We start from the raw sequence: 21993 nt of genomic DNA on the forward strand, positions 1-21993 counted from the left end.
TCTTCTCATTTCCCGCTTCAGGCAAGTACCCTAGTTTAGTCTGGCTTCCCACCCTAATAACAATACATTTCCCACTTCAGCCTAAGAAGCCACACAGGGACGTAAGCCCGAGTAAGGGCTGCCCACTATACGGTCTCACCGCCCCACCGCCGTCCGGGCCGCTAGCGCTGAGCGCTATGCCGCTACCTCAGCCTTCCTCGAGCCATCCCTGACAATAGGAGTGCGAGCCGACTCAGACCCTGTGATAGAGCCTGGGGATGGGATCTATGCTGCTATCATCCCCCTGGGGTGGGGACATGAGCTAAGAGCAACCACGACCCCATCACAGTGGATGGCCCACGAGGCCCACAAGCCAGAGGCAGAACCTGTACAGTTTGAGGCACTGGTGCCAGAGCAGTACCAGGACTTCCGAGATGTATTCTCAAAGGAGGCTTTCGACCAGCTACCTCTGCAGAAGCCCTGGGACCATGCAATAGACCTGGCACCAGAGACCAAACTCCCGAGAGGGAGGACCCTCCCCCTGTCAAGGCCAGAACAGAAGGAACTAGACGAGTTCCTCCATGAAAACCTGTGGAATGGACGCATATGGCCATCCAAGTCCCCAATGGGGGCACCAGTCTTCTTCGTCAAGAAGAAGGATGGGTCGTTATGCCTGGTCCAGGACTATCGCAAGCTCAATGAGATCACGGTGAAGAACTCATACCCCCTCCCCCTCATCTCGGATGTCCTTGCATGCCTCCGAAACGCCAAGTACTTCTTGGCGCTAGACCTCCACTGGGGGTTCAATAACGTCCACATCAAGGACGGCATTGAATGGAAAGCGGCATTCTCAACCAACCGGGGGCTGTTCGAGCCTACCATCATGTTCTTTGGCCTATGCAACTCCCCAGCAACGTTCCAGACCATGATGAACGACATACTCCGAGACTTCATCAACCGGGAGGTTGTCATCTGTTACATGGATGACATCCTGATCTTCACCACTACCCTGGAAGAACACCGGAAGGTCGTCCACAAGGTTTTGGAAATGCTGCAAAGAAGGAAGCTCTTCTTGAAGCTGGAGAAGTGCAAGTTCAAGCGGACCCAAATCAAATACCTCGGCCTCATCATCACCGAGGGCAGCGTCGTGATGGATCCCGTGAAGATCTGTGGAGTCCTCGACTGGCCAACCCCAACTAAGGTCAAAGAGGTGCAGTCCTTCCTGGGGTTCATCAACTTCTACTGCCGGTTCATCAAGGATTTCTTAGAGATAGCCCGCCCCCTCCATGCATTAACCCGCAAGACAAAGACTTGGGCCTGGGGACCAGATGAGGACCGCATGTTCCGCGCCCTCAAAGACACCGTCACCTCTGCCCCATCCTCGCCTTCCCCACTGACACAGGCCACTTCAAGCTCGAGTGCAACGCTTCCAACTTCGCAACCGGCGCCATCCTCTCTCAGCTCCAGACAGATGGAGAATTCCACCCAGTAGCTTTTATGTCAAAAAGCTTCACAGACATGGAACGCAACTATGAAGTGTATGACAAGGAGATGCTCACGATAGTGCGCACCCTCGAGGAATGGCGGCATTTTCTGCAAGGAGCAGAGGAGAAGGTTAATGTCTACACCGACCACCGCAATCTAGGGTACTTCCACACCACACAGCGCCTGAACCGGTGCCAAGCACAGTGGTCGCTCTTCCTCTCTCAGTTCCACTTTACCCTCATCCACCACCCAGGAAAGCTCATGGGGAAACCTGATGCACTCTCACACTGCACTGACCACCTGAGAGGTAAGGACAACAATGAGGGGCTGACACTCCTCCAACCAACTTGGTTCGAAACCTGTGCAACGGAGGCGATCTCCATAGAAGGAGAAGAGATGACTATCCTCAAGAGGATCCGCAGAGCAAGGGATCTGGATGAGAGCGTGGTGAAGGCGATGCGAGAACTCAGAGAGGGGACGGTTAGGTCAGATGAATGGGAGAAACAGGGGGAGCTAGTCCTATACAGGGGAAGAATATATGTCCCCAAGGACCCACAGCTCTGCCATGACCTGGTGCAGCTACACCACGATGTGCGGGCGACAGGGCACCCAGGGCGATGGAAGACCCTGGAACTCGTCTCCCATGACTACTGGTGGCCCCAGATGGCGGAGTATGTAGGACGGTATGTGCACAGGTGCGACACCTGCAACCACGTCAAGTCCTTCCCCTCCTGTAAGGTCGGAAAGCTCATCCCAAACAAAGTCCCTGCATGCTGCTGGCAAGTGATCTCTGTCGACATGGTAAGGGAGCTTCCCGAGTCGAAGGGATACAACGCCATTCTCGTCATAGTGGACTGCCTATCCAAGCGCATCCATGCGGTCCCTATGGTGATGACGGTGGATTCAGCAGGAATCGCATGGCTCTTCCTTGAACACGTCTGGAGACACCATGGCCTACCTGAAGAGATCCTCAGCGATAGAGGAAGTGCCTTCATCTCCTGCTTCTCGAAGGGACTCACAGACCTCCTTGGAGTCAAGCTCACCCCCTCGACACCCTACCACCCACAGACGGATGGACAAACCGAGCGGGTAAACCAAGAGATAGAAGCCTACCTTCGAGTGTTCGTCAACCACCGCCAAGATGACTGGGCAGACTGGCTCCCGCTAGCGGAGTTCGCCTACAACAACCGTGTCCACTCCACTACCCACCAAACCCCCTTCGAGCTCGACACTGGGCAACACCCCAGGATGGGGACAGAGCCCATGCGCACATCCAAGGTGGAAGCCACAGATGTGTTCTCCTCAAGAATGATGAAAATGCAAGAGGAGGCAAAGGCAGCACTGGAGCATGCGGCAGACGAGATGGCCTGCTACTATGACCGCAATCGCAAGGCAGCCCCTACATACTGAGAAGGTGACCAGGTCTGGCTTAGCACCCAGAACTACACAACTGACCGTTCGACCAAGAAGCTAGACCACAAGTGGATTGGCCCCTTCGAGATCACCAAAGTCATCTCCCCCACCACTGTCAAACTCCAACTCACTGCATGACAGAAGGGGATCCACCCAGTCGTGTCCGTGACGAACATCAGACCGCACCGCCCTGATGAAATCGTGGAACGCCCCACCGACCCATGCCTGGGCCCAGACCTCATAGATGGGGAAGAAGAGTACGAGGTTGAAAAAATTCTGGACTCCAGATGGCAGCACCAGAAACTCTGGTACTTGGTAAAGTATACTGACTGGCCAAACTCAGAGAACCAGTGGCTCGCATGCGACCACCTAACCCATGCCTCCAACCTAGTGGAAGACTTCCATCAGATGCACCCCCATGCCCCAGGGAGAGAAAGAGAAGACTGCCCAGCCACTTCGAGGCGAAGCGGCTTAAGGAGGGGGTGATGTCAGGGCATGCCCTGACACACCCTGCCCGACCCCCACTCCGCTTCCCCGCTCTGCACCGCTTCTCCCTCCTCTCCCTCTTCCTTTCTCCTTTCCTCCTTTTCTTCCTTTCTTTCTTTCTCTCTCTTACATGGACCACCTTTCCCGCTGCTCAATGTATCACCGGCGCACATGCCCATTTCCCCTCCTGTATCTTACCATCCCTATATTGCCACCACCGCTGCCGCACTCGCCCCACACCCACAGCGGGCCCTCTCAGGATCTCCTGCAGAGGCACCCAGAGAGCCATGGCTGTGTGCGAGGGTGATGTGGTGCACCCCACGTGATCGATCCCACATGTATATAATAACAGCTGGAGTGGGAACCAAAGAAGTAGCCTTCTTCTCACATTCCCACTTCAGACTAAGTGGTCAGGGATGCTCACCCCACAATGGGATCACCACTACACACAGCTGCTATTCGTCCCACCGAGTCCTGCACACCGGGACCTCGCCACTTTCGGAGCTGTCCCTGACACTCTTACCTGTGTAAGCACAGACACATCCGACACCAAGTACTCCATGTGGGTACCATGCCACTGGATACGCCACACACCCTCACTTTGTCAGGGACAGCTCCGAAAGTGGCGAGGTCCCGGCACGAGGGACTTGGTGGGACAGGTATCGGCTATGTGTAGCGGCAGTCCCGTCGCGGGGTGAGCATCCCCGACCACTTAGGCTGAAGTGGGAAGTTGAATTATCATTAGAAAGGGAAAAGCTATGGTACTTACCTGAAGTGGGAAGTTGAGAAGAAGGCTGCTTCTTCTGTTCCCACCCCAGGCGCTATTATATACATGCAGTCAGGGTCACGTGGGAGAAGCCACGTCATCTCCGCACACAGCCGCGTCTCCCCAGGTGTCTCTGCAGGAGATCCCGGAGGTGGCCGCTCAGTAGGGAGGAGTGTGTGCAGCACGTGCGGCAATCAGGGGAGCGGGATTAGGTACATGTGTGTCAGGGACGCGTCCGGGGTCGAGAGGGCCCAGGGGTAATATCCGGCACTGAGGCCGTCACGGGGTGTGGAGCGGGCGTGCGTACTGGCGGGCCCGATCCAGGACAGTGGTCCCTGGCCACTCAGATTGAAGTGGAGAATGTGAGAAGAAGGTTACTTCTTTGGTTCCCACTTCAGGTACATTTATGTACATGCGGCTTGAGTCACATGACAGGTGCCACGTCATCCTCGGAGGCAGCCGCAGGCATCCGGGTGTCCCCGTGGGGGATCCCGAGAGCGTTGTTGTGGGGACAACTCCGTGTACCGCAAAAAGTCGGATTCTGCGGAATTTGGCCACCAACATATACCACATACCCTCTGACGCTCCCGATGTTCATTCTATCACTATCCAACACTCCATACACTCATTCCTTATTTTTCCTTATTTTCCCCATCATTCCCGACAACCCCAAGCAAAATTCCCACGCCCAACCACGCCGCCAATTTCACCCCCTCTCCACATCTCAAGAACCACTGCACCAATTGGGACGAATAAGGGCTCGTTGGAAAGCTGGAGACGAGGAGGTTGCTGACGGGAGGATAGGCGGGTGCTGTGGCGAACTGTTGCGGAGTTAATCTTCACAATTCCCATTTCGGACCCGTTGTCACATTTTCCCCATTCACTCATATTTCTTTTATTGTTTCTTTGTTCCCAATTGGATATTCATCATTTACGGTTGCCTAACGGCCCGTTTACATTTCCCCAGCCCATTCATTCCATTTCCAACATATATAAACTAGATAACAGCTTGTACATAACAAGTTAGTATTGAATAGACCCGTGAAGGGACAAGCAGAAGTTGCATCCAAGTGGCAAAGACACCATCCACGACCCTAACGCCCCCATTGAGCTAGTTGATAACGTCTAAGACCCCTCTCATCATACTACTCAGCCTTGATGTCCAAGAGAGACGTAGGTGAGTGTTTGTTTGAGGTTTTTGCAGACTCAGTAGCACCCACGGACCAAAACCCGGCCCAACGAACCACACCCGTGCACACTACCACCCTCCCCCTTCTCTCTGTCTCGAGTCTAGGCGATAGACCCGTTACAGCGTCCGCTACATGCGCGCGTGCTGGGCACAGTGGGAAGCCGTCCGGGGTGTGTGGGCCGGATGGGTCAATAGTACATCGATACAAAGGAAGGTGGTCCGTGTAGATAGAAAGAAATAAACAGGAAGAGGAAGATGAGAAGAATGAAATAAAGAAAGGGGAAAGAAGAGGGAAAAGAAAGGGGAGGAGAGGGAGGAAGGAGGGGGGAGGGGGATAGACAGTGGGGAGCGGGTGTGGTGTGGCCGGGTGGGCCCGGGTGGGCCTGGGTCAGGCGGGTGTGCCCTGACATCACCCCCTCCTTAAGCCGCTTCGCCTCGAAGCGGCCAGGGGGTTCGTTCTCTCCCTTCCTGGGGCGTGGGGGTGTGTTTGGTGGAACTCCTCGATCCAGTCAGGGGCATGGATTAGTTGGTCTCGGGGGAGCCATTCATTCTCTGAGTTCGGCCAACCCGCGAACTTTACTAAATACCAGAGCTTCCGGCGTAACCACTTAGAGTCCAGTATTTTTTCCACTTCATATTCCTCCTCTCCATCTACGAGTTCTGGGCCCGGGCGGGGGTCGGGGGGTCGTTCTGCGATCTTGTCTGGGCGGTAGGGTCTTACGTTCGTCACAGATACGACTGGGTGAATTCCCTTTTGCTGTGCGGTGAGCTGGAGCTTGACAGCAGCCGGGGAGACGACCTTGACAACTTTGAAGGGGCCTAGCCACTTATGGTCTAGCTTCTTGGTCGGGCGGTCAGTCGTATAGTTTTGGGCGCTGAGCCAGACTCGGTCACCCTCCTGGTACTTGGGGGCTGTCTCTCGACCTCGGTCATAGTAGCGGGCCATCTCGTCCACTGCGTGCTCCAGGGCTGCCTTCGCCTCTTCCTGCATCTTCATCATCCTGGACGAGAAGGCGTCGGCGGCTTCTACCTCGGACGTACATGTGGGCTCCGTCCCCATCCTGGGGTGCTGCCCGGTGTCAAGCTCAAAGGGGGTTCGACGGGTGGACGAGTGGACACAGTTGTTGTAGGCAAATTCTGCCAGTGGGAGCCAGTCCGCCCAGTCGTCCTGGCGGTGGTTGACGAACACCCGAAGATAGGCCTCGATTTCCTGGTTAACCCGCTCTGTCTGTCCGTCAGTCTGGGGGTGGTAGGGTGTTGAAGGGGTTAGCTTGACCCCCAGGAGATCTGCAAGTTCTTTCGAGAAGCGCGAGACGAAGGCGCTCCCTCTGTCGCTAAGGATCTCTTCCGGGAGCCCGTGGTGCTTCCAGACGTGCTCTAGGAAGAGCCGGGCGATACCAGCCGAGTCCACGGATGTCACGGTGGGGATCGCGTGGATGCATTTGGACAGACGGTCCACTACAACTAGGATGGCGTTATAACCTTTCGACTCTGGGAGCTCTCCCACCATGTCTACCGAGATCACCTGCCAACGGTGGGTGGGAACTTTATTTGGGGTGAGCTTCCCAACCTTCCATGCGGGGAAGGGTTTGACGTGGTTACAGGTGTCGCATCCACGTACGTATCGCCCGACATATTCTGCCATCCGAGGCCACCAGTAGTCGTGGGAGACGAGCTCTAGGGTTTTCCATCGCCCTGGATGTCCCGTCGCCCGCGCATCATGGTGTAGCCGTACCAGATCGTGGCGGAGTTGTGGGTCTTTTGGAACGTACACCCTGCCTCGGTAGAGGACCAACTCTCCCTGTCTCTCCCACTTGTCCGACCTCAACGTTCCTTCTCCCAGTTCCCTCATGGCCTTTACCACCTGTTCATCATGATCTCTCACTCCTCGTACCCTCTCTAGGATATCCGCCTCCTCACCTTCCACTGAGACTGCTTCCGTCCCACGGGCCTCGAACCAGGCCGGTTGGAGGAGGGTCAGCCCCTCATTGTCGTCCCTTCCCTTTGGGTGGTCAGCACAGTGGGAGAGTGCATCTGGTTTCCCCATGAGCTTCCCTGGGCGGTGGACGAGGGTGAAATGGAAGCAGGAGAGGAAAAGGGACCATCTGGCCTGACGTCGATTTAACCTCTGGGCCGTCCGGAAGTAGCCCAGGTTACGGTGGTCGGTGTAGATCTCGACTTTCTCCTCAGCACCTTCCACAAAGTGTCGCCATTCCTCGAGGGCTCGGACGATTGCAAGCATCTCTTTATCATACACTTCGTAGTTGCACTCTACATCCGTGAAACTTTTGGACATGAATGCTACCGGGTGGAACTCTCCATCTGGTTGGAGCTGGGAGAGGACCGCGCCGGTTGCAAAGTTGGATGCATCGCACTCGAGCCTGAAGCGGCCGTGGTCGGTAGGGAAAGAGAGGACAGGGGCTGTGGTGACGGCTTCCTTGAGGGCACGGAAGGCATCGTCTTCATCCGGGCCCCAGTTCCAGGTTTGGGTCTTCTGGGTCAGCCTGTGAAGGGGGCGGGCCTTCTCAGAGAAGTCTCTGATGAACCAGCGATAGAAGTTTACGAATCCTAGGAAGGATTGTACTTCTTTCACCTTGGTTGGGGGGGGCCAGTCGAGGACACCCTGGATCTTCACCGGGTCCATCGCAACGTTACCCTCCGAGATAACGAGGCCCAGGTACTCGATCCGGGTTCGCTCAAACTTACACTTCTCTGGCTTGAGGAAGAGCCTCCTTCTCCTCAGCGTCTCTAGGACTTCTCGGACGACCCTTCGATGTTCCTCCAGGGTGGCCGTGAAGATCAGGATGTCGTCCATGTAACAGATGACAACCTCCCGGTCGATGAAATCCCTCAGGATGTCGTTCATCATGGTCTGGAAGGTTGCCGGGGAGTTACACAGGCCGAAGAACATCACCATGGGCTCGAACAGCCCCCGGTTGGTCGCGAATGCCGCCTTCCACTCGTCTCCGTCCTTGATCCGGACGTTGTTAAACCCCCAGCGTAGGTCCAAGGCTGAGAAGTATTTGGCGTTGCAGAGGCAGGCGAGGACGTCTGAGATGAGGGGGAGCGGGTACGAGTTCTTCACCGTGATCTTGTTCAGCTTCCTGTAGTCCTGGACCAGGCGTAGGGACCCGTCCTTCTTCTTGACGAAGAAGACTGGTGCTCCCATGGGGGATTTGGATGGCTGTATGTGCCCGTTCTGTAGGTTCTCGCGTAGGAACTCGTCCAGTTCTTTCTGTTCCGGGCGCAAGAGTGGGAAGGTCTTCCCCCTGGGCAGTTTGGCATCCGGTACCAGGTCTATAGCGTGGTCCCAGGGCTTCCGGGGGGGCAATTGGTCAAAGGCCTCTTTGGAGAACACATCCCGGAAGTCCTGGTAGTGCTCTGGTACTAGCGTCTCAAACGACGCAGGCTCAGCCTCCGGGTCGCGGGCCTCTTGGGCCATCCACTGCGAGGGGGTCGTGGTGGCTCTCAGGTCACGGCCCCAGCTTGGGGGAATGATAGCAGCGTAGATCCTGTCATATCCATCCCCGGCCATCGACTTCCGGTCCCTCCGATCCCTCCGTTCCAACTCCACTCCTCCCTCACTAACCTCGGAGCCCCCGTATTCCGCAATCCTCTCGGCGCCCCTCGATGGTCACCACCCCCTCATTTCAATTTATTACCTACGCCTCCCTAAGTACAGAGCCCCAAAAACTTCCGGACAGCTCCGACGTCCGCTAGCGCACCCCCACCTCCGCTGGGCAATACACTCGCCTGCCCTGCAGAGCCCACCTTTGGGCCTATCCCTCCTTTCCGTTTCTGGGTTATCGCCTGCCTTTCCACTAACCCCGTGAGCTGACTCGTCGGTAATATTCAGTTGGCTAATGTTTAAACCCCGTTAGCTCCGCTCCGTTCGGCTCCACCAATTACGGAACCATCTCCGCTGTAACCATATATATATCCCACTTGTACATAGGTTACGCCCCAGTAGAAAAATCAACTAGAGTTACCCCCCTAGGTTCTAATTGCCAGTCAGTAAGTTAGGGCACGGATGTGTCACTAGGCACAGCGCTCTTGGCAGAAGTCGCTGAGGCCGAAGCCCTCCGTTACGGAGACATTCCTTCGTCTCGAATCTGGTCTCTGACAGATCCCATCCCCAGGCTCCAGTACCGGGTCCTGATCATCTTGTGTTCGCGGTTGTCTGCAGGAGGACGGACAGCGGGACATGACGACTCTCTGTCGTACCCAGTCCACTTCTGGGTTGTGGTGCAGCAACCACGAGTGTCCTATGATGAGGGACTGGCACCCGAGATTTGCAACCGCGAAGCGTGCTTGCTCTGTGTGTCGCCCGAAGGTCAGGAGGGCTTCTAGCTCTTCTGTTATGGCTCCATTTTCGTTCGGGGTTCCATCGACATTACGGACGGGAATGGGCTGGGGAAGGGGGGTTGTCTCTAGGTTGTGCTTTCGGATGAACTCGGGGCTTACAAAGTTCCCAGTGGCTCCTGAGTCCAGGAGGGCTGATACAGATACCGACGCGAGGGAGGTTAGGGCGGTCAGTTTCACTGTGAGGTTAAGAGACCTGGGGGACTGCTTGGAAAGGACGTAAATGGCTGGGGGGGAGACTGCTACCTCGGGCGTTGCTGCCCTTGGAGTCTTCTCGTTCTCACGGGTGGAGGATGCGTTTCTCCTCTTTTTCTTCGCGATGACTCGGTGAAACTTTGGCATTGGCATTGGCTTATGCGCGCTGCGGTATTTACACAAGCTATCTTCTACGGGCGGCCGGGACACATCCCTTACCGGTCGCCTGCCTGAAAATCCCTCTGAGGTTCTTCCTCTGGTTCCCCCTCCACCGTCTCTGTCCCTTCAGTCAACTGCCTCTTCAGCCCTTCCATCAATGTTCTCAGGTCTTCCGGGTGGAGACGTCGTACTCGGCTGACCCTGGGGTGTGGGCATTCTCACGCAAGATGACCCGGGGTGTTACAATTGTAGCACCGTCTCTGGTCAGTCCTCGACCTGTCGAGATCCATCGGCTGGGGGCCCGTCCCTGGTGTAGGACGGGCTGCTGGGGTGGGGGGCGGAGGTGCGGGAGCAGGTCGTGGGGGGGTCTGCGCGGGTCAGGTCTGGGATGGGGTTGCGGTCAGCGGAGGTCGAGCTGGCGGGAATGGGGGTCTAGGTGGGGGTGCGCGTGGTTGGGTGGCTTGGAAACGTCGCCACTGGTTGTCCAGAAGCGTGGCTTCGCGCTTCCACTCAGTCCAAGTGGTGGGCATGGGGCGGAGGCGGTATATACTCTCCCTGAGCCGCGAGTTAATCGCTTGCTCAAACCGGTCGACCAGCCCGACATCGCCTAGCCTCGAGGCGGGCCCCAATATCTCGAACTCCTGGATGACCTTATCCACGGAGTCAGTCCCTTGGCGGATGACTGCCAACTTCTGCCGAGCTGTGGCCTCCCGGTTCGGGTCTTGAAACATGGCGTCGAGTTCCGTGTTGAACTCGTCCATGGTTATGGTGGGGGAGGTGGCTGTCAGCAGGGTGATCGTCCGTTGTGTCGCCCACACCCCTGCGGGTCCTCCCTTCATGTAGGAGAGGACGAAGAGGATCTGGGATAGTTCGGTAGGGAACTCGGCTGTGCGGACGTGGAAGTAGATCCCGCACTCGGCTTTGAAACGATCGAGGTCTTCACTGGCTCCCGAGAAGGGAGCGGGGGCAGCGACCTTCGGTGGTTTGGGTCTGGGCGCGAGTGTGGGTACAGGCGCAGGTGCAGGGGCGGATGCGGGTGCAGGTGCGGGTGGGGGGTGGTTGCGGGTTTGGCTCTCCACAATGGCTTGGAGCTCCTGGAAGCAGGCCAGCAGGTCGTCATACTGTTCTTCTGACACCATGGCTGGGGAGGTGGGGGAGGCGGGGGAAATAAGGTTAAAACCTTCTTCTGCTGTCAGGGACGCGTCCGGGGTCGAGAGGGCCCGGGGGTAATATCCGGCACTGAGGCCGTCGCGGGGTGTGGAGCGGGCGTGCGTACTGGCGGGCCCGATCCGGGACAGTGGTCCCTGGCCACTCAGACTGAAGTGGAGAATGTGTTATTATTATTAAAGGGGAAAACTATACTACTTACCTGAAGTGGAGAATGTGAGAAGAAGGTTACTTCTTCGGTTCCCACTTCAGGTACATTTATGTACATGCGGCTTGAGTCACATGACAGGTGCCACGTCATCCTCGGAGGCAGCCGCAGGCATCCGGGTGTCCCCGTGGGGGATCCCAAGAGCGTCCACTACATGCGCGCATGCTGGGCACAGTGGGAAGCCGTCCGGGGTGTGTGGGCCGGACGGGTCAATAGTACATCGATACAAAGGAAGGTGGTCCGTGTAGATAGAAAGAAATAAACAGGAAGAGGAAGATGAGAAGAATGAAATAAAGAAAGGGGAAAGAAGAGGGAAAAGAAAGGGGAGGAGAGGGAGGAAGGAGGGGGGAGGGGGATAGACAGCGGGGAGCGGGTGTGGTGTGGCCGGGTGGGCCCTGACAATGTGGTACATGGAGAAAAGGGAAGTCGACCGTAGAATAGAAATAGAGAGAAGAGGGGAAAGTGAGGAAGGAGGGATGGGGGTGATAGTGGGGAAAGCGGAGTAGGGCAGTACGGTGCGGGGTGCGGCGCAGGGTCAGGCAGGTGTGCCCTGACACACTTGTACCTCTCTCCTCTAACACTCAGGATTACCTGCAGAGCCACCTGCAATAGCCCGGCTCTGCCCAGGCTGACATGGCACCCCCATGTGACCCATTCCTGCCTGTATATAAACCAAGCTAAAGCAGAACCGAAGAAGTAGCCTTCTTCTCATTACTGCTTCAGGCAAGTACCTTAGTCTAGCTTAGTTTAGTTTAGCCTTTCATTCTAATAACAACCATTACTGCTTCAGCCTAAGAAGCCAGACAGGGACACAAGCCTGAGTGAGGGCCACTTGCCATACATTCCCGTTACTCTGCTGCCACCTGGGCTGCTAGTGCTGGGGGCTATGCCACTACCCCTACCACTCCTGTACTGCCCCACATCCTCTGTGCTTCCCTGTTAGACATGGGTCTGGGGTCGGCATCGAGGGTCACCTGTCAGGGCACACCCGCCTGACCCCGTGCCGCACCCTGCGCCGTACTGCCCTGGTCCGCTTCCCCCGCTATCACCCCCCATCCCTCCTCCCTCACTTTTCCCCTTTCTCTCTATTTCTATTCTACAGTCGATTTCCCTTTTCTCCATGTACCACTACATACCTAACCCCATTCCCCTGATCGCCACACTGTCAGGGCACATACCCTGACTTAGCCCGGACCCGGACCCGCATCCGGACCCGCTCCACTTCCCATGCACTTCCTGCGCCACACGCTCTGCATGCCGCATGATCCGACCCCGGATCCCACCTCATGTGACTTCCGGGTATCCCCGGAAGCTTTCGCCATATTGGGGCCACTGTGGGAAAGTGAGAAGTTAACCTTCTTCTCACTTTCTTACCCACAGTAGGTTATGCCTTAGGATAGGCTGTTTACACACAGGGCTGTGGGCTATAGAGAGAGGGGTCATGGGGACCCGGGGTCCATCCCCTGACACACACGCACCGTGCACACTCCTGCCTACCGAGTGGCTACCTCCGGGATCTCCCACAGAGACACCCGGGGAGGTGCAGCTGTGCACGGAGATGACGTGGCTTCCTCCATGTGACCCTAACTGCATGTATATAATAGCGCCTGGGGTGGGAACAGAAGAAGCAGCCTTCTTCTCAACTTCCCACTTCAGCCTAAGTGGTCGGGGATGCTCACCCCGCGATGGGACCACCGCTACACATAGCCGACACCTGTCCCATCAAGTCCCTCGTGCCAGGACCTCGCTGCTTTCGGAGCTGTCCCTGACATCACCCTTGCAGGCTGCTATAGGCCGTGATAGCGGTGATGGCAATGGTAGCGGCACCGGACTCGGAGTTGGGCTGGAGTCGGGTGCAGGGATGGTAGTAGCCTGGTGGGGGCCAAGCAGGCAGAGTAAGCAATGTCGCGGAGTCACATTAGGTGCGGTGCCAGAGGCGGACTCAGGGCAGGGAGGTCAGTGTGGCTGTGGGGAAGTCGGCCAAGTGCAGAAGAGCCTAGGGCAAGCAGGGAGGGTGAGCAGGGAGGATAGGAGTGAGGTTGGGGCTTGCACTCATGCTCATGCAGCAGGAACAGGCTCAGGCGGCATCGGGATGGGCAGCTAATGGGCCGGAATGCACAGCCATGACATTCCCCAAGATTGTTCAATCTAGGCAGCAGTACAGAATGGATTGTGCATGTCCCTGTCCCCTACTCAAGTGGGAATAATTAGATATGCTAGCTCATATTCCTCCATAGCCAGGACACAAGACATGTTCTTGAGCAGGTGCCCCAGCATGCATGGACACAAGCTTGCTGCGTACATTGAGACACCATGCTGCGCATCTACCTGTAGCATGAAAGGAATCCAATGTGTGAGAGCGAGGCTCTTTTATGAAACAGAATGAGATTCATTTCTTATGACATGGTCGCCACAACTTTTTATTTAAAAAAACCTAACACACGTGAATTCTGGGTCGATCTGATGGCTTTCTTCAGTATTTGCCTGTTGGTGCTGCATTTCTGTTGAAGCCTATTAAGACACTTTATTTGTTTAGGCATTATGATGCAACTACAGGGGCAGAGTCAATCTCTCTTTCCAATAGCATAGTATCGCATCTTGACAGGTTTTCCTCAAAATACCGATTGGGAAGCTTGAAAATTAGTTGGAGATACCATAAAGTTACATACCACAATGTACAAATCACAAATTTAAGTGTGACACTGTCCATTGCGAACCATGAACAAAATGCTGCATGTTCAGTCGGATTGGCTGAACTCCTATAGCCATGAGAGTACTGGGCCGGAATAGGCCAAGGCAATGCTCTGGCAGGACCCAAAAGAGAAGTAGCCTGTTTGTTGTAGTCATCCAACCATCACTACGAAGCAATGAGCCATCAGAAAACATCGGCACCCCATTACACACATTGGCATTCTCCGGAATGGAGTCAGACAGGGTGAGAGAAGAGCGCGATGATTGAGATATACTGTCAGCTGCCCCTGCCAAAGGCCATGACAATTGAATCATCTTATCGGGCAAGGCTGAGGTGATGTGGGTGCCATCAGGGGAGAGCACAGTCAATGGGGCCAAGTGCCCTTGCAAGGGCTCACTGATTGATGCAGCGTCCCAAATTCAGATTGTCTTGTCTTGGGAGCCCGAGGCAATGCGGGTGCAATCGGGAGAAAATGCAACCGACCAGACTGTGTTGGAGTGACCTTGCAGACACTCGCCAATCAGTATACCTGAAATGACATCCCAGATTCAAACTGTCTTGTCAAAGGAGCCTGAGATGATGTAGGCGCTATTGGGAGAGAATGCAACTGAACAGACCCCAGCAGAGTGCCCTTGCAGAAGATTGCTGATTGTCATATCCATGCATACCCGATCCCGACCCGACTTCTGGACCTCCTCCTTCCCCACCTCCGGAGTCTTACCCTACTGCTGTCCGTTCCGATACTCACCTTCGGTCCTGGCAACACACCTCCTCTTACCTCCAATGCCACCTCCACTCCTCCTCCCCTATCTCCGTCCGTTCCAATACTCACCTCGGACCGAACACCACCCCTCTCACCACCCTCGTACTACTCCTCCTCCTACTCCTCCGCTCCTCCTTCACAACACCTCCACCCTTCCATCACCCTCCTACACTTCCCCCATCTGCTCCGATACTCACCTTCGGACCTGACAACTCTCCTTTCTGCCACTCCTTCTCTCTTCCCTTTCTCCTCTCTCCTCCCTCTGGTACTCTTCCACCAACCTCCCACCAAGTTACGACCTTCCACCGCTGTCCCGTACTTTGTACTCGGGCACCGCTCATACCTTTGCTCCGAGCCTCCATCATAGTCCCTACCTCGGACTTTGACTCCACCTCGGTCTTAGTCCATTGCATTGGTGACCTCATACTACATAAACACCATTGCCAATATTCCTCGGACTTTCAACCCTGCCTCCATAACCTCCGTAAGCTCCGCAACCTCCGAGCTTCGCAGATCGCCTTCGGCACTTTCGCCGCTTGTAATGTATCTCTCGCGTTTTCCCCTCATCCCTATTTGGACTGCTGCTTCTTCCCATTCTAGTGTCAGGGACGGCTCGAGGAAGGCAGAGGTAGCGGCGTAACGCTCGGTGCTAGCAGCCCAGATGGCGGCGGGGCGGTGAGACTGTATAGTGGATAGCCCTTACTCAGGCTTACATCCCTGTGTGGCTTCTTAGGCTGAAGCGGGAAATGTATTGTTATTAGGGTGGGAAGCCAGACTAAACTAGGGTACTTGCCTGAAGCGGGAAATGAGAAGAAGGTTACTTCTTCGGTCCTGCTTCGGCTTAGTTTATATACATGTGTGAATGGGTCACGTGGGGTTGCCACATCACCCTCGGACGAAGCCGGGTTACCGTGGGTGGTTCCGTGGTCGATCCCGAGTGTTGGAGGGGAAGTACAAGTAGAAGTGTGCGGCGCATCCGGCGTTGCGGCGCCCCTACGGGGTGCTCAGCGTCGGATGCATCCGTGCTACAAGGGTAGGAAAGAAAGAGAGGTCGTCTGTATAAAGATAGAAAAAGAGAAGAAGGAAAGAAGAGAGAATGAGGGAATGAGACAAAAGGAAAAGGAGGTGGCGGCGGCGGCGGCAGCGTGCCCTGACATCTAGCCAGTTAGTCATCATCCCCACTTCTCCTCATCCTCCTGCCCCTCTGGGCCTCGCCCCCCCTACCTCCTTTCGGACGTATCACAGGTCCTGCCTTATGACCTTCGGTACTGCTCCGCTTCTGTCTGTCAGGGCACGCCCCAACACGCCCCACCCGATCCCCGCTCTGCACCGCCTCTCCCTCCTCTCCCTCTTCCTTTCTCCTGTTCTCCTTTCCTCCCTTCTTTCTTTCTCTCTTTCTCTCTTTCTCTTACAAGGACCACCTTTTCCCGCTGCTCAATGTATCACCGGCGCACACGCCCATCTCCCCTCCTGTATCTTACATCCCTATACCGCCGCCACCGCCGCCGCACTCGCCTTGCACCCACAGCGGGCCCTCTCGGGATCTTCTGTGGAAGCACCCAGAGAGCCGTGGCTGTGTGCAAGGGTGATGTGGTGCACCCCACGTGATCATTCCCGCATGTATATAATAACAGCTGGAGTGGGAACCAAAGAAGTAGCCTTCTTCTCACATTTCCACTTCAGGCAAGTAGTGTAGCCTTCCCTTTTAATGATGACTCACATTTCCACTTCAGACTAAGTGGTCAGGGATGCTCACCCCACGACAGGATCGCCGCTACGCATAGCCGCTATCCGTCCCACCAAGTCCCACACGCCGGGACCTCGCCGCTTTCGGAGCTGTCCCTGACACTGTCTACCCTTTGTTCCCATTCAGACATCTTCGTTCCGATTCGGATCCCCTTTGTTTCCTTGCGCTTTTGCCCCCTCCATTATATATATCGGCGCTTGTACATACTCATTTTGGGCTCAGTCCGAAATTGACCTGAAATGCCCCCCTAGAGACTTCCTGCTCGCCTACTGTGAAATTAAGGACCAAATGGACAAACAGCAATGGCACAGCGCTCCGCTTGAGTCGCTGAGGCCAAGGTCCCTCCATGCTAAGTCTCCAATTCCACTCCGGAGTCATCTGAATCCGCGACACATCTCTAACACTGATTGGAGCACCTGACATGACATCCCAAATCCGAACTGTCTTGTCGAAGGAGCCTGAGGTGATATAGGTGCCGTTGGGAGAGAATGCAACTGTTAGACACTGGTCCGGGGTCGGCACCAAAGGTCACCAATTGTCAGGGCACACACCCTGACTAGCCCGGACCCGGACCCGCTTCCGGACCCGCTTCCACCCGCTGCGCTTCCCACATGCACGCACGCTCCGCGCACCGCATGCTCCGGACCCGGTTTCTACCCCTTCATGTGACTTCCGGGTATCCCCGGAAGTTTTGCTGATATTGTGGCCACTGTGGGAAGATGAGAAGTTAGCTTCCTTCTCATCTCCTTACCCACAGTAGAGTTGTTGCCCTGGATAGGGCTGTTCATAGGTCAGGCTGTGGACCATAGGGGAGGGTCATGGGGACCCGGGAGTCGTCCCCTGACACCAATGTGGGCCACTATTGGCTGCAATGGCCGCGATGCCTCAAACAAGGCCCAAGGGTAGGGCATTTGGCCTCAGCAACTCTAAAGGGAGTGCTGTGCCCCCTAGCTGTCTCTTGGCCCTCATTTCAGACTCACTGGGGTTGCCTTGTTGGGGTCAGGACTTAGGGGTCATGGTCACATCGATATTAGAGCTAAGGTACTATAATGTAGTATACAGGATATATATATGAAGATAGAATGAATAGAAGTGGACCCGGGCCGAAGGCCGAAGGGTCCGGAAGCAAATAGGAACAAAGAGCGGGGTTGGCCGCACAGCGGCCGGCAATGACCGAGGGTCAAAACAAACAATAACAGATAAATAAACGAAGGGGTGTAGGGCCGTGATAGCGGCAATGGTATTGTAGTGGAGTAGGCGATGTCGCAGAGTCACGCTAGGTCAGTGCCAGAGGCGGACTCGGGGCAGGGAGGTCGGTGTGGCTGTGGGGGAGTCGGCCAAGTGTAGGGGAGCCTAGGGGCAAGTGGGGGAGTGAGCAGGGAGCCCTCAGGGAGGATAGGGCTGAGGTCGGGGCTCGCGCTCGCGCTCGCACAGCAGGAATAGGCTCGGGCAGCATCGGGATGGGCGGCTAACGGGCCGGAATGCATGGTCATGACAGCAACTGAGCAGACTTCAGCAGAGTGCCCTTGCAGTGGCTCGCCGATTGGTGCACCTGACACGGCATTCCAAATCCGAACTGTCTTGTCACCAGAGCCCGAGACGATGCGAGTGCCATCAGGGGAGAATGCAACCGACCGGACAGTGTGAGAGTGCCCTTGCAGAGGCCTGCCGATTGGTGCACCTGACACTGCATCCCAAATTCGAATTGTCTTGTCGGATGAGCCCGAGATGATCCAGGTGCCGTTGGGAGAGAATGCAACCGACCAGACCTTTCCGGAATGCCCTTGCAGAGGCTCGCCAATTGTCGCACCTGACATGGCGTTCCAAATTCGAATTGTCTCGTCTTCAGAGCTTGAGACGATGCGAATGCCATCGGGAAACAATGCAACCGACCGGATCGCAGCAGTGTGCCCCTGCAGAGGCTTGCCGATGGGCGCACCTGATGCAACATCCCAAATTCGAACTGTGTTATCAGGGGTGACTGGGAGGATGCGGGTGCTGTCGTCGGAAGAGCCTGAGACGATGTAGTTGCCATCAGGCGAGAATGCCATCGAGTGAACCCAGCGAGAGTAGTCTTGCAGAGGCTCGCCAATTGGTGTACCTGACACAGCGTCCCAAATTTGAACTGTCTTGTCAGAAGAGCTCGAGATGATGCAGGTGCCATCGGGAGAGAACGCAACTGAGTGGACCCAACCGGGGTGCCCTTGCAGAGGCTCGCCGATTGGTGCACCTGACACAGCGTCCCATATTCGAACCGTCTCGTCTTCAGAGCCTGAGACGACGCGGGTGCCGTCAGGAGAAAATGCAACCGACCAGACCGCACCAGAGTGCCCTCGCAGTGGCTTGCCGATTGGTGCACCTGACACGGCATCCCAAATTTGAACCGTATTGTCGGAAGAGCCTGAGATTATGTGAGTGCTATTGGGAGAGAATGCAACTGACTGGACCCAACCAGAGTGCCCTTGTAGAGGCTCGCCCATTGGAGCACCTGATGCGGAATCCCAAATTCGAATTGTGTTATCGGAAGAACCTGAGATGATGCGGGTGCCATCGGGAGAGAATGCAACCGAGTGGACCCAGCTAGAGTGCCCTTGCAGAGGCTCGCCGACTGGCACACCTGACACAGTATCCCAAATTCGAACCGTCCTGTCCTCAGAGCCTGAGATGATGTAGGTGCTATTGGGAGAGAATGTAACCGAGTGGACCCAACCAAAGTGCCCCCGCAGAGGCTCGCCGATTGGTGCACCTGACACAGCATCCCAAATCCGGACTGTCTTGTCAAAAGAGCCTGAGATGATGCGGGTGCTGTCGGGAGAGAATGCGAGTGACAGGACGAAGCCAGAGTGTCCTCTAAGTGTCTGACGAATCACAGGCCATCGCTTGGGAAGCCCTGATTGAACAGACAAAGTATTCTGGAATGCATTGCGCATACATTGTAGAACAGCAGACTGAGAAGGTGAAAACGGCAAAGCTGAGAGATAGATGTGTGGCACGCTCTGACCGATTGGATACCCGAAGACGTTCACAAATGTATATGCCTCTGAGATGATTTCTTCGAGTCCCCGCTCGTAATTCTATGTAAGTAAATCAATCACTCGTTCCCATTGCACACGAGAAAAGTGGCCTACCTTAGCCCAACTAGCCGCCTTCCTTAGAATAGAGGGTATCATAAACATGCGGTCCTTCACACTGAATACCTCAATCCAGTACAGGAACTGGCGATTGAAGTTCATAACCGCATCGACAAGGGGATGCGGACCTGGCTCTGACATAGATCCAAAATCCAAATGGTCTGCCCAGTATTCGCTTGCATACGTCAGCGCAGGCGTTATGGCCCGATCGATTCGCTGTTGAATTCCCTCGATTTCCCTGTTCCGGTAATAGGACGTCTCGATCCCGCAGATGTTAAATTTGAGATCTCGTTTCATCACCTGGAGACAGCCAGATGCAAGATCAAGGTGATGAACAGGTGTGTTTATGTGCCATTGCGGATCTTGACACCGTTTGGAGTCGCACAGAAAATCGGTAAAGGATGTATGTAAGACTTGAACAGGACGCCCGCGACCACCCTGCAACAGCGATTGCAACCGCGAGAGCACCACCTGGACCTTACCTAACTCCAGTCCTAGTAGCTGACTGAGCTGCCAATCTGTTAGCTGCTCACGAGCGACTACTATTGCACCGAGGATGGAATGTACAGCTTTGAGTTCGTTTTCGTCGTATGAGTCGAATGGATGAGTAAGAGCGACCCGATACAAATTGTCCAACCCAGCATGAGATGGGGCCTGTACTGATGCACTTAGCACCTTTTTCAGCCTTTCTTCAGGAAAGCCGGATTCAAGGAAGCGAATGGTTGTAGATGCCCAAATGAAAAGACCTCCGGACAGAGCGACAAGCTGCCGTATTACGGGGTCTCCTGGCCAATTGGATGACAAACCATGGCCTACGAAGGCATCAGCGCTGCAGGCAAGCCGTTGTTGGAAAAGGAGCTTGATGTCAGATGATGTCAACTCATCCCCGATCGGCACGTCACGCACGTCAACACCCAGACGCGACAGGGCAGCACCAATGTCGGGTTCGTCCCGGCTGGCTATCAGGAACCGAAAGGTACTCGGAAGCCTTCAGAGAGTGCGCGAAGGAGCTTTGTCCTCGTCTCCATAGTACCACACTCATCAAGGGCATCAAGGACAATTACAATAGGGCCTAAATCAAGCCCTGCTGCGAGTTCGGCCAGAGGCGCCTCTAGAAGATGCTTGAATTGCATATCGAGGATGGATGTAGTAATGTCGGGCAATTTTTCGATTTGTTCGGCCATTTTCACGGAAAAAGTGGGATTGAAACGAGCCAGCTGGAAGGCAAGAGTACGTATCACACGAAGGGGTTCACCATTAAGAGGGTCGTTCCGGTCCCAGAACAGAAAAGCGCCACGTCGGCGCAGCTCTGAGAAGTGTTGAGCAACCGTGTTGAGTATGGTACTCTTGCCGGATCCAGCCGGTCCACGAAGCCAGATGACATTATGACCGGGAGGCAGGCTAGGATCTGTCAGGGAATCGATGAGGTTTTTCAAGATGTCTACTCGAGTCCCAGGCAAGCATGTATCTCGATCTCCCGCATCCATGGTCGCAGGCTTCAATGCCTCGATTTCAACTGCAAACCCTGAAGGTAAGTAATGTCCGGTGCACAGAAGGTGGAAGTCATCGCACCAAGTTTTTCCACGCCCCTGGATATTTGGACCGAGATGAATGCACTGTAAGATGTTACTCCCATATGAAGGTCCTCCTTGAGCCTTGTTAGCACCCCCGAGAGGTTCGAGATTGTTTGGGAGGTGTTTGAGAATGTTTGGTGAGCGAGTCGCCCTGGGCACATTGATTGTTCACACTGAACTAAGCGACACAACCGACAACGAGCGGCCTACCTATGAGCCCACGGGACACATACTGCTTAATGAAAATTCCGCATTCCGTCGTTTGGACAGAAATTCGGATAATGCTGGCTTCGAGGAGCTGAATTTTGTTCTTTAGCTCATCAACGGCATCGACGAACGAATAAAGGTCAGCCATAGACGCGACAAGACCGCAGAGTGCGTCGTCTCTCTCTATCTGCCCTCGAACAGCCTGAAACAACCGCTCGAAATTGTCAGCGCACGGGTTTGCGCTATGATAATGACGAATCCATACTTGGTACGCCGAACTCAAGACCTGCCAAGCAATATTTGCGTAAGGATGGAGCTACTCAGCAGCGTCAGCGCAAACTAAAGATATGCTACCGCAGAGCAACGCATACCTTGGCTGTTTTATCGACCAAATCCACCACAGTCTTGGTCTTGTCGACCACTTGTTTGAGTGCGCTGCCTAGATCTCGAACTGCAGCCGCTGAGTCGGT

The 21993-nt window shown here is 55.3% G+C and overlaps 1 protein-coding gene across 1 annotated transcript; it reads right to left on the minus strand.

Moving 5' to 3' along the window:
- Positions 1-20244: 20244 nt before the first annotated feature.
- Positions 20245-21985, minus strand: EI90DRAFT_649929 (uncharacterized protein). Its single transcript, XM_039067910.1, has 4 exons — positions 21895-21985; positions 21527-21839; positions 21315-21467; positions 20245-21258 (listed from the first exon to the last, which is right to left on the minus strand). Exons 2-4 carry the CDS (start codon positions 21669-21671, stop codon positions 20705-20707), a joined length of 852 nt encoding a protein of 283 aa, XP_038908101.1. The 5' UTR covers positions 21672-21839; positions 21895-21985; the 3' UTR covers positions 20245-20704.
- Between the last annotated feature and the right edge of the window lie 8 nt (positions 21986-21993).

Source organism: Cantharellus anzutake (genome assembly GCF_015039405.1).
Source record: "Cantharellus anzutake strain C23 chromosome Unknown EI90scaffold_182, whole genome shotgun sequence".
NCBI lineage: Eukaryota > Fungi > Basidiomycota > Agaricomycetes > Cantharellales > Hydnaceae > Cantharellus > Cantharellus anzutake.

Coding starts and splice junctions, on each gene's coding strand:
- EI90DRAFT_649929 (XM_039067910.1), bottom strand. CDS start 21,671: ATGGCTGACCTTTATTCGTTCGTCGATGCCGTTGATGAGCTAAAGAAC. Junction 21,468..21,526: donor TGTGTCCCGTGGGCTCATAG/GTAGGCCGCTCG, acceptor CAATGTGCCCAG/GGCGACTCGCTCACCAAACA. Junction 21,259..21,314: donor CAGGGGCGTGGAAAAACTTG/GTGCGATGACTT, acceptor CAGGGTTTGCAG/TTGAAATCGAGGCATTGAAG.